We start from the raw sequence: 13,094 nt of genomic DNA, 5'->3' as shown, positions 1-13,094 counted from the left end.
ATACACTACTGTTTTAAAAATTAATAGCAATTCCAAGAAAAATCTTCCATTTCATAAATATCTAATTCAAGCCCAGTGGAGTGAGCAAGATAGACAACTCGTGCCGCCCGCAACACATTCTCGTACAGCGGTTGTAAACCCTTTCTTAATCGAAAATAAAAACAAACAAAAATGATCTCGCACAGCAATCTCAAGGCGCATTGTTTTAGTAGTTATTATTGAAACGACAGTAATGTGATGGTTTTTTTGTTGATTGCGGGGCAAAGTGCCCTTATTATCAAACCTACCACTTCCACCAATGCCTGCTAAACAAAATTTGAGTAAAATATATCTTGGATGATTCATATGAACAAGTGACGTCGTTCAAAGTAGTTCGTTTTCATTAAAATATTTTATACTATTTTTTATTAATTTTCAAGAAACTTTGCTGTACAATTTAATGTTCGAATTTTTACCGCGCGTAAGAAAACATTTTTTGTATTAAATTTTCCGTAGGGCTGAAATAGGTACGAAACTGAATAATAGCCCGTCGAATAAGTAATTTTTATGTTTTAAAAATGTTTTATACCACTGACGGTTAAGTGCAACAAGCAGTTCCCAAATTCATTTACCCTTTTGGGGATTATGACGTCAGAATCAGTCTAGTTAGAACTTTATGATAGGGATTAACAACAACGATATATCGTTGTTTAGCAGTATAAGGGTTAAAATGGGGTTCTTTTTGGAATTGGCTGGCATGAACTAAAAAGTTATATTTAAATGCATTATTGCTGAGAAATCCCAGATTAGAGAAAACAAGAAAATGTATTGGAAAGTTATATTTAAATTCGTATTGAAATATTTTGAAACATCGCCGCGTTTTTTCTCAATACAAACGAGGTTGATTTTATAATCTAAAACGAAAATACCTGCTTATTTTACGGGGACCTGAATATTTTAAACAGGTATGTTTAGCTCGTATCAAACTTCCTCATTATAAGGTTGCTAACTTCACGTCACATTACCAGTGATCGCATTTTCTTTTCGAACGTAGCTCAAAATGTATTTTTAGGATTGTTATGTGTGTGTTGTGTACAAACCGTACCAATGCTACCAACACCTAAATAATCAAATGTATGGAGATGCCACATTGTACATAATCGAATAATAAGATTCGAATATGTTATATTCAATCTTTACATAAATTGAAGATTTTTTTCAACTTTACGTGAGAGTGGTTTAACTTATTTCTTTACACGTCATAACTCAACGACATTTTGAGCATGTCCAAATGCTTACAGACTGGCTGGATTGACTCCCTAAGGAGTTGTTCATATTTATATTTGTAGTGGTAGAGGATGTAGCCACTCCACTGGCCCACAGGCACGCTCCGGAGTGTAAGTGTATTATTTATTTTATACATAATTATACATACTTTCACATCAATTGTGTAAAAATTCAAAAGTAATAAAAATATTTTAAAAATTAAAACATACCTACATCAATAAAACGAAAAAGGATTTTCAAGAAACTAAAATTACATTCTTATATATGAAACATATTCCTCAACTTTCTGTCTAGTCTTTTAAGCAATCCATTATGGACTCTAGCTTTAAAAATAACGTTTTTCATTTTGTTCACCAATATGTCTTCAGCATATGCGGCTTGGCTTGTCATGACCTTTTTTCCAAGATAATATCTCATATTTGAGAAGCAAAAATGACTTGTTGATTTAGTAAATACGTGAGGCTATCGAACACTACTACTATCACGCTTTTTCCCAATAGGAGTAGGCAAAGAAAATGGACCGCCACACACGTCTATCCTGGCATACATTCCTAGCTTCTTCCACATTCATACCTACATCTTGTCATACATGCCCTTCGGTTCTGTCTGCTTTTGAAATGACCAGACTTAAGATTTTGGTTTATCTGATCATGCCACGTCTCTCTTGGGCGTCCTCGTCTCACGTTACCGTTCATTTTCGCCATATATACTTGTTGTACCATTCTTTCGTCGACCGTTCGTTCTACGTGACCAAACCATCTCAGGGCTGGTATTCCGAACGCGTTTACAGCGCGCTATAATCCGTATTTAGTACGTAAAAACGCGCTATACCGCGCTATAATTTCGTTTGGAATACCAGCCCAGAGACCCTTTCTTAATCTTATCAATTATACTTGACTCAGATTTGCACTATCGCCTGATTTCATCATTTGTAACCCCGCTCATTGATTTCCCACACATCGCATTTCAACCGCTATCGAATATCTATTTTTAAATAAAACGAATCGTTCTTTTTACTACTTCTCGGGCTAAGCAGGGCAGTATAGCGGTTATACTGTCGTTAAAATCGTATCGAGTTTACTTACGGATGTTTATTCTTCTTCTTCTTCTTCGTTTTTTCATGGCCTTTTCACATCTCAACTTGGGTGTTCTGGCCAGTGTCGAGTAGTTTTGTTTTTTTTTTACATATATACACATGTGTTAGTAATATAATATGTACAAGTTAGTATGTTAGTATTTAATATAATATATACATATAATAATAAAACATATTTACAGCTTTACACCATTTACAACTAGATATTTACATAGGATTTTAAATACACGTTTATTGGGTGGGGACAGGAGAGTTAGAATATGAATAGGGAATGGGATATTAATATCAGAGAGGTCGGATAGGAAATCAGGATAACAATCATTTATGGGGCATCCAAAAGAAATATGGTTTAAATCTTCCTCATCTAGTTGACATTCGCAAATGGCAGAGTCCCGGACATGGATTCTGATACGGATGTTTATAAAATCAGCACTTTACCAGCCACAAAATATTCGAGTATAAATAACTAGTTCTTGTCGAGCTCCTCAACTGTCAATCGAGTAATCAATTTTAATACAACACTAGCCTGTTTACATTTGCCTTCACGCCGCTTCCGTCACGCTAGCCTAATATTTTGATTCTGAAGTGCCAAAAGTAAAATCATTTATGACGCAAAACGCCTCCCGTTCGCGTAGACCCTGTGATTTTATTGGAGCTATCGATCGTTCAGTGATCAGCAATTCGAAAACACCCCTCACACCGGAAGAAAAATGCTTCCCGTCGTAAAAAGTGTGGTTTTAAACGGTGAACCAAACTTCCGTTCGAGATACTTTGAAATATCAACGCAGTAAAACGTGTAAGTTCACGATTCTTTAAATGTTATTAGTGGCTTTGCGTAACGCACAAAGTTTGTATTTAACAAGTGGATTCTGTTTCCCGACTAACTTATCCGAGTAGATTTGGGAAAAGGGAGGAATTTCGGCTGTGGACCTCGCAAGAGCTTTACATTTTTTGTTTTTTTTACAATTAAGTACACTAATATAAATATAAAACAATATGCTCAATTCATAATGACGCAGCGTACATTAGAAGTATATTAGGGCTGACTGTTTTCTGCAAAATGTTCATCCTAGGTTGTGTGGTCAACCAGACTTTAAAAAACATTAAAACTGATCTAAAGTCTGTTCATTTTTACAAGAATTTCCAAATAAACAAACCAGCCGCGTGATACCCGACGGAAAATAGCCTATTTCACACATATATTTCGGTGCAACATCGTTTGCTAAGAAAATTAGCATGGATAATTGGCCTCGAGAGGGGAGACTACACTTGCGGAGAAATGGGTCAATGTTAAAAATCTCAAGTCTACAAAAACGTAGAAATAACATTGACTCCATATTCATGTTTAATTTGCCGAATGGCTTAATTGATCTACCATCGTTACTGGAACAAGTGGCATTCGATGTTCTAATCCGCCGGTTGCGAAATAATATACTGTTCCTCGATGAACACAGCGCAAACTATGGCTCCCATGCAGCAATGTCCCGATTGTGTCGTATTGTAAACTCGAGACAAGATCTGGACTTTTTTGGTGTAAGTCTTTATAGATTTGAAAAATCACTAAGATAGACCGAAACTTGTCTTGAGGTAGTATTTTTTTTGTCCTAGCTTTAATTTTATTTAGTTGTATTTTATTTTATTAGTGCCTTTATTTATTTATTTATATTTATTTATTTATTATGGATAACTTATACAGCGCCATTTTCGTAATATAATACCTCAAGGGCGCTTTACATGGTGATTCTATTGTTAAGTTAATTAATTTAAGCTTTTAAATTTGTAATTTGATTAAAATAATTTATTTTGTTGTAACGTGCTACGGATTTATTCAAATGATTTAGAGAACAAGTGGGTTTTAAGTTTTTTCCGAAACATCACTTCACCTTCACAGCCTCGCACCTCTGCTGGGAGAGCATTCCATGCCATAGGGCCTGCGACCGCAAATGCGCGTTCACCAAATTTAGTGCGCTGTTTGCGTAGAGGTATAATAACTTTTTCTCTCGCCGTAGACGTAGCTGATCTAAGCGTGAGACGCCTGTCAGCTAGTTCATCTGGAATGCATAGTTCCCTTAGATATTCCGGAGCCGAGTTGTGCAGTGACTTATACATAAGCCAACAGAGTTTGTATTCGACCCTCTGTGGAAAACGTAGCCAGTGTAGTTCCCGAAGTAGTGGAGTGATATGACTGAACTGAGATTCCGAAAATAAGTCTCGCTGCGGCATTCAACACAGATTGTAGGCGAGTCATTTTGTTCATTGGTAGACCTGCGTAGATACCATTACAATAATCGACTCTAGACACTACAAACGCATTTATTAATTGACGGGCGCCATTAACCGGCAAATTTTTGCGTATGCATTTAATTTGTCTCAGCTGGTAGAAGCATGAACTTATCATTCTACTAATTTGAGCGTCAAGAGATAGGTCAGAATTGAGTAAAACTCCCAGTAGTTTAACGGTGGGTAAAGCGGTACTCCCTACATTAGGTAGAGCTGTAATAATTATATTTTATTTCATTGGAAAGCCAACAGACATTTATAAATTTATAAGATACAATTATACCATAAATACATATTATAAAGTCCAATTAGAGGCTTCCACATAATATTGTTATTGTAAATGTTGTCACATAAAAATTATACATAACATAAAATGACTAATCATACAAAACTTATAATATTACTAGAAATGTAAAAGTATATTATTCAATATATATCTACTTTTAAATATTGGTCACACAGTTGCACATTATAATATTATATAATACAACTTTAGTTGACCATACAGTGTACATTTATAATGTGCCTACATACAGAACTGCACATAACCTGCATAAATTAAATATTCCCTAAGATAACATAAATTACACGTATTTATTAGACACTTTAAATTTTATTTTATTAGAAGATCGTAGAAAAATAAATGACCTCCTTTTTTTATTTTAAATTTTAAATTCGGAGCTCGATTGTTGTGAAATTAACTTAAAAATACCTAATCGAGTCACTAGAAGTACGGAGTTGTTTGCAACTACGGGTACATACGCAGCCACTAACTACGCACGACACTCTCCCATTCCGCGTTTACATTCCTTAGCCAACAAATTTACTTGCAATGTAGACATTTTTAATACGACAATTATCCATTTTAAAACGTTCTTAATGCACTGTTTGAAACTTATTATTAATGTCGTAATAAAACTTTCTTTTTCATACAATTCTTTCTCTGTTTTTGATGTGTATTATTATTATCTTATCTCTTTCTGATATTAATTTATCAAATATTTTTGTGTACCGTATATTATATTATTTTCACATATAAGTATACTTACTGTTAACTAATTTTCATTATTTGTTTTTAACAATAATTTGTTGATACCATTTTTTTATACTTTGCATAAATAAAGGTTTCAGCTCTTTAACTTCACAAACATCAACAGATGAAAGAATTGAAGGAATATAGATGTTCAAATATAGGCAGAATGGTGAATGTTACACAGTGTGTAAAGTGGCCACTTAAACCAGCCATTGACAGGTCATAAGCCCTGTAGATGCCTGGACTTCTATATTACCTTCTCTTAAGTGTTCTTCATCTCTGTTGTAATATGTTAATATTCATTCATAGTTGCACTCCTTCATATCAATACCGAGAATATATTGAACGCCCCTCGTATGTACTTCCCTTTTATAAATAAAAAAAATATCCCGCAGACAAGCCTCAGCTTTGCGGAAACAAAAATACAATTATGTTTGTTATTTTATAAATATATATTAAGTATTCAATTTGTAGAAGAAAAAAATATTTAGTAGTAATATTGTGTCTGTTTTTCGTTTTTTAGATTTTGACTCGCATCTCAAATATCGTAATGGCGGATACGAAGAGCTCGAACAACCCGATCATTGTTCTGGAAAAATGTGACAAAATAATTGAAGAAATCCAGCTGAAGAAATTCAAGAATCGAATATCCGACAACCCGAAAAATACAATCGATAATTTAATAAAATTCTATCGAGACATGAAGGGGTCGCAGACTCCCGCAAAAGAACGCAACGCTTCTAAACAAGACGGGCGTGCGAATGAACCAAAAACTTGTACACCGCCAAATGTAGCTCAACATGAAATTAGCAATTTGAAAAGATGTCTCAAAGGCGATCCAAAAGATCTCATTCAAAAGTCCACAAGAAAAATATCATTACACGGAGAAGACGCAAAAGAACATGAAAAAAAATCGAAACAACAGATCGTTCAAAACAAAACAAAATATCCACCAAATACGATAATAAAACCTATAGAATCTATGCGTAACTCCATTAGAGAATTAGTCGCCGATTATAGAAAAAATTACCAGCAAAGCGCCGATAATCTTCCCCCAGTTAATCTCAAATTGAAACGAAAAGCCGAGGGTAATCTAAAAGGGTATAAATTTTCGTCAAAATATTCTAATAGTACGCCGTCCGTATTCTCTGAATCCGATAGGAAAGTTCCAATCACCGTTTTAAATGACCGCACGAAAGTCAGACGTAAAAACAAAGGCAACGATGTCCGTTTCAACAACAGTTTCGAAGCCGAACGCGAGAAGCGTGTCTGCGTCGATGCTCACAAAAAACGAGCCAAGAAAACGTCTACAAACAACGCATGTTTAGTTAATAACAGTGAAAAGAACGGTGGCGTTAATTCCTATGTCAATCACTCGAAGCTTCCGAATTGCAATTCTCCTCGGATCCCGTTCGATCTCATTAAATATACACCTGAAAGTATGTGGAGAATCGATAATGTTTCGTGCGTTTCACCAGATTACAATGGTTGCACCACGAAAATGATTCAAAATGAAGATGCTTCGGAAGACAAATTGAGCACTGGTGTGAATGACAGCGTGTGTAATAGTAAATCTTCAAATAATGCTGTGAAATATATTTGTTTGAAACCCAAACGAAACCTTTGTTTCAATAAAAACAAAAATATCGGTTTGAGCAACAGATTGAAACATAAAAAAGAAACGAAAATTAAAACCAGTTTTAATGACAGCGCTTTGAAATGTGACAACCCCGGCGATAGTAGTAAACAGTATTTTGACACCACTTTTAAAACCAATAGAAAAAAAGATAATTCAGATATTAAAAATAATGAAACTACAAAAAGCGTCGTCAACACCAATTTAAATGACAATTTGTCAAATTGTAACAAAAATGTATTGGAAGATAATGTTTTAATCAGGAATTCAAATGACGGAAGGGATTCTGTATCGAGTAGCAGTTTGGATGTCAAAACAAGTCATTCCATTGCTTTTACTGGTAACATTAAAAAGACTGAAGATATACACAGTTTGAATGGTGGCGTAAATGAAAACGCACCTGAAGGCAACGCTGTATTTGATACCACTTTAAATGCCAGAAGAGGCAGTATCAATATTGTAATTAACAAAAATAAACCTGAGGGCATGAATGTTTTGAAAGTCAATTTTTACGACAGTACAAATTCGGTAATTATATGTCTAAGTAATAAAAATGAACATAGAAAAAGTTCTGTCAAAAATACCCCATCGAAAGCAGATCAAAAACAATCTATCACGCTTTATCCCACTAAAGATAACGCTGTTTCAAATACCAGTTTAAATGACAACCAAAGAAAAAGCATCACAAATAGCAACTTAAATCGCACAGCAAAATCAGGCGACAGCAGCGAAAATGCTCTGTTAATTACCAAAGTGAAAACCAGTCGGAGAAAATCCGTCATTTTATGTACCACCAAAGAAGCGTCAGAAGAAAACGCTGCCTCGAATACCAGTTTGAATGCCAAGAGAAGGAAAAGCACCGATTTCGCCATCATCACCGATGAAACTTATGTTAAGAATCTTTCCAACACCAATTTAAATGACACTACAAATATAGATAGCAACGGCGAAACTAAAGTAAAAACAATTCATAGGAAATCTGTCACTTTTTATACCACGAAAGAAAAGGCTACCTCGAATACCAGATTAAATGCCAATAGAAGAAAAAGCTTTTATGTCGTCAATACTAATAAAACCGATGTCACGAATGTTTCGAACACCAGTTCAAATAACACTTTAAAAACAGTTGACAATAGCAAAACTGGAACCGAAAAAAATGCTGTTTCTGATACCAAATTAATTTTGAATCGAAGAAAAGGTCTCAATCTCGATAGGAACAAAATTTCAGAAGAAAAAATTGCTTCAGATACCAATAATGATGACTTGAAACAATGTACACTTGAAATGAATAGCCGTGAACCTGTACAAAATATTATTTTAAACAACAAAAGGAATACTGAAATTATCACCACTTGCACAAATGTCAACATAACAAAATCTCAGAAGCTTAAAAGGAACATAAATAAATGTACAAGATTAAATGGAAGTAATGAGCGAACTCTTAGAAGTAACCAAAACAAAACTGACGAAAATATCGCTTTAGATGCTGATTTTAAAGATTGTGGAAGAAAAATCACCACCCTCGATAATAACAGAAACAAAACCATAAAAAGCCCAGACTTTGACACTCAAAAAGAATGTAGTACGGTTAACTGTAGAAAGGAGGACATCAAAGAAGTTGCTGGTTTAATTTCCAGTAGAAGTAAAATAGAAGTTGATAACCTCGATGACAGAACTGAAAAACTAACAGTACCTTTGCCAGGCAAAAGGAGAAGATCCAGCACAGCGATAATGGCTAAAAATGATACTGACCAAAATACTTTATCTAGCGCCGGTTACAATGCCACAAAGCGAAAATCTATTTCAACAAATCAGAATATAACTGACAAGAAAATTGGAGAGGAAGATGTTTTAAGCGGCTTGGTGGACAAGAATACCACTCTCGATAGTGTCGGATGCAAGACTAAACAAGATGTCAGCACGGATATATGTAGAGTGCTTAGAAGCCAAGTATATAAACAGAATCTAATTGCTTTTGACACCGGAGATGACGCCAATATTTTACCATGTGCGAATGACGAGAATGAAACAGAAAGAAGCCTTGTTCTGAAGCCTGGTTCAAAAGATAAAAAAATTAAAGGTACTGGAATGAATTCGCCTAAAAATATGCAATTCGCCGCTTTAAGCACTAATCTTAATGACAGCTTAGCAATGGCTAAAAATGACAAGACTCAAATAGCCAAAAGCCTCCGAGATTCCAACCAAAAAAAGATTAGTGATTATTTTGCAAAAGGAACAAAGAGAGATACCATTGCTATTTTGAATGACAGCCTAGCTGAAGGTGGGATGGCTAAAAATGACAAAAATAGAACATACCATACCAAAACACGCAAAAATGGTAAAGATTCCAGCCAAAAAAATATCAGTTATGATACTGCAGTAAATGGAGGCAGAGAAGTCAACGATTTCAGCGCCATTAATGATAGGTTAGCGATGCCTCAAGATGAAAATGAGACTAATCGAACCGAAACAAACAGACTGGGTGAAGATGTGGACCAAAAAAATATCAATGTTGCTTTTGGCGATGGCGCGGTGGGCGAACGTCACAAGTGGAATCATCGGGACGACGTTCTAGTCTACATACCGAACGTGATTCTCTATCCGTCTCTCGAGAACGGTGCAAAAAGACAAAATAGTGGCAAAGCCAGGCTCAAACCCAAGTACCGATCGCTGCGTTCCGACGACAACAAGATTCGCATCATTCGAACCAACAAATTGGCCAGGAGAAAATCCCGTCGAATAAACGGCGCAAAGGAGACGAGCGCGGGCGCGGACGACAGCGGAGCATTTGGGAGCATGATTGACGAGGATATCGCCGCTGTCTTCGCTGAACTGGATTCCTGTCTGGAACTTGATTTGTCACCTGGTTTGACCATCAATAGTGTATAGACCATATCTCTGGTTAGAAAGGTCTTTTTAAATTATTATTTTTAAACCACCGAAAAATTGCAATAGTAATTGTCAACAATATTTTGAGTTTGTCCAAATTTTTGTAGACAAGGACTGGATTCAACTCCCTGGGGAGCTGTTTATATTAACACATTACAACAGAGATGAAGAACATTTAAGAGAAGGTAATATAGAAGTCCAGGCATCTACAGGGCTTATGACCTGTCAATGGCTGGTTTAAGTGTCCACTTTACACACTGTGTAACATTCACCATTCTGCCTATATTTAAACATCTTTATTCCTTCAATTCTTTCATCTGTTGATGTTTGTGAAGTTAAAGAGCTGAAACCTTTATTTATGCGGGTGAGATTCAACTAATTGAATTATTTCACCTACATACTAGGCAACGCCTGTAAATATATTTTTTTTTTTTTCAATTTCTATACTTCTTCATGGACCAGGTAATTTATCAACAATATTTTGAGTTTGTCCAAATTTTTGTAGACAAGGACTGGATTCAACTCCCTGGGGAGCTGTTTATATTAACATATTACAACAGGGATGAAGAACATTTAAGAGAAGGTAATATAGAAGTCCAGGCATCTACAGGGCTTATGACCTGTCAATGGCTGGTTTAAGCGGCCACTTTACACACTGTGTAACATTCACCATTCTGCCCATATTTGAACATCTATATTCCTTCAATTCTTTCATCTGTTGATGTTTGTGAAGTTAAAGAGCTGAAACCTTTATTTATGCGGGTGAGATTTAACTAATTGAATTATTTCACCTACATACTAGGCAACGCCTGTAAATATAATTTTTTCAATTTCTATACTTCTTCATGGACCAGGTAATTTATCATCAATATTTTGAGTTTGTCCAAATTTTTGTAGACAAGGACTGGATTCAACTCCCTGGGGAGCTGTTTATATTAACACATTACAACAGAGATGAAGAACATTTAAGAGAAGGTAATACAGAAGTCCAGGCATCTACAGGGCTTATGACCTGTCAATGGCTGGTTTAAGTGTCCACTTTACACACTGTGTAACATTCACCATTCTGCCTATATTTAAACATCTTTATTCCTTCAATTCTTTCATCTGTTGATGTTTGTGAAGTTAAAGAGCTGAAACCTTTATTTATGCAGGTGAGATTCAACTAATTGAATTATTTCACCTACATACTAGGCAACGCCTGAAAATATTATTTTTTCAATTTCTATACTTCTTCATGGACCAGGTAATTTATCATCAATATTTTGAGTTTGTCCAAATTTTTGTAGACAAGGACTGGATTCAACTGGTTTATATTAACATATTACAACAGAGATGAAGAACATTTAAGAGAAGGTAATATAGAAGTCCAGGCATCTACAGGGCTTACGACCTGTCAATGGCTGGTTTAAGCGGTCACTTTACACACTGTGTAACATTCACCATTCTGCCCGTATTTGAACATCTATATTCCTTCAATTCTTTCATCTGTTGATGTTTGTGAAGTTAAATAGTTATTATAGGAGCAAAAATTCACTTAACATCTTCTTGTCTACCCACGAACAGGCCATGTATGTATATATATATAGTTGGATAATTTTCCGAAATTCTAAGAACAATCTGACATGTTTATTTAATACATGTCCTATAAATATTGTCCTATAAATTTATTTAATACATGTCCTATAAATATTGTCCTATAAATTTATTTAATACATGTCCTATAAATCTATTTAATAAATACAGTTTAAATTCAGCAATGTTTGAGTATGTCCAAATGCTTGCAGACTGGCTGGATTTCCTCTTTAGGGAGTTATTCATATTTAAATTTATTTCAAAAGAAAAAGAAAACATTTTTGAGAAGGATCATAAGCCCTGTAAATGCCTAAACTTCCATATTCCCTTCTCAAAAATGTTTTCCCTCTCTCTTGAAATAAATTTAAACATAATTAAACCCGTCATTGGCTGGTTTAAGTGGCCACTTTACACCCTGTGTCACATTCACCGTTCTGCCCGTGTTTTAACATCCACGTTTCCTCAACTCTTCCATCTGTTGACTTTTGTGAAGTAATAGAGCCGAAACCTTTATCACGTGGGTGAGATTCATCCGGCTGAACCAAATCACCTACTAGGCAACGCCTGAAAACAATTTTCCAATTTTTATACTTCTTTTACCAGGTAGTAATTTAACAATGTGGCCACTTAGCCTAGCCAATGACAGGTCATAAGCCCTGTAAATGACGACTTCCATATTCTCTTCTCAAAAATGTTTTATTTATTTATTTATATACGGCATTTCTGCCATTTACATATATGTGGTATAAAGAGTGCTTAGAAATAAAAATATTAAAAAGAAAAAAAATCGAGTATGAAATATTAATATACTCGTACTGTACACATTATTAATTACTTGAAATACATACATATTTTAAAGAAATTATACAATAACAAAATACATTAGTCAATCAAATTATAACTATTCCAACCCAATCTTCTGAAGATGATTTGCTCTTTTTGATAAAAATATGTTGGTCACTTTATTTTTTACGTTAGGCAGAGATAAACTAAATATATCAAAATGTGATGCATATTCATTCCCGGTATTCTGTAATCTAACAATAGGTGAGTTATGTTGAGTTACTTTCCGTCTCTGTTGAAATTAATTTAATTATGAATAACTCCCTAGGAAGGAAATCCAGCCAGTCTTCAAGCATTTGGACATACTCAAACATTGTTAACTTTAAACTATTTAAATTCATTTACAAAATAAATAATAATCTCTTGAACTCGATTTCCATCATGATATATTCTTTAAATCCTGGTACGAGTTAAATATTTTTTTTACGCTGGCTCGATTTCTTCGAATTTATCGGAAAAAGCGTTTCACTTTAAAA

General features: G+C 34.7%; 1 protein-coding gene and 1 long non-coding RNA gene across 2 annotated transcripts; one reads left to right on the top strand and one right to left on the bottom strand.

Moving 5' to 3' along the window:
- The first annotated feature begins 2,855 nt into the window (after positions 1-2,855).
- Positions 2,856-10,200, top strand: LOC148274489 (uncharacterized). The gene is made up of 2 exons (XM_088237041.1): positions 2,856-3,158; positions 6,199-10,200. Exon 2 carries the CDS (start codon positions 6,226-6,228, stop codon positions 10,198-10,200), a length of 3,975 nt encoding a protein of 1,324 aa, XP_088093167.1. The 5' UTR covers positions 2,856-3,158; positions 6,199-6,225.
- Positions 9,332-12,562, bottom strand: LOC148274488 (uncharacterized). The gene is made up of 2 exons (XR_015824292.1): positions 10,992-12,562; positions 9,332-10,593 (listed from the first exon to the last, which is right to left on the bottom strand). It is a non-coding gene; the product is annotated as an uncharacterized LOC148274488 (long non-coding RNA).
- Positions 12,563-13,094: the final 532 nt, after the last annotated feature.

Source organism: Micrasema longulum, unplaced genomic scaffold (genome assembly GCF_059751315.1).
Source record: "Micrasema longulum isolate JH-2025_06_02 unplaced genomic scaffold, ASM5975131v1 h1tg001641l, whole genome shotgun sequence".
NCBI classification, from domain to species: Eukaryota; Metazoa; Arthropoda; class Insecta; order Trichoptera; family Brachycentridae; genus Micrasema; species Micrasema longulum.
Note: the sequence above shows the minus strand (reverse complement) of the source record. Positions and strands in the feature narration are given on the sequence as shown.

What these genes read in the sequence shown, in the direction of transcription:
- LOC148274489 (XM_088237041.1), top strand. Translation starts at nt 6,226, where the DNA reads ATGGCGGATACGAAGAGCTCGAACAACCCGATCATTGTTCTGGAAAAA.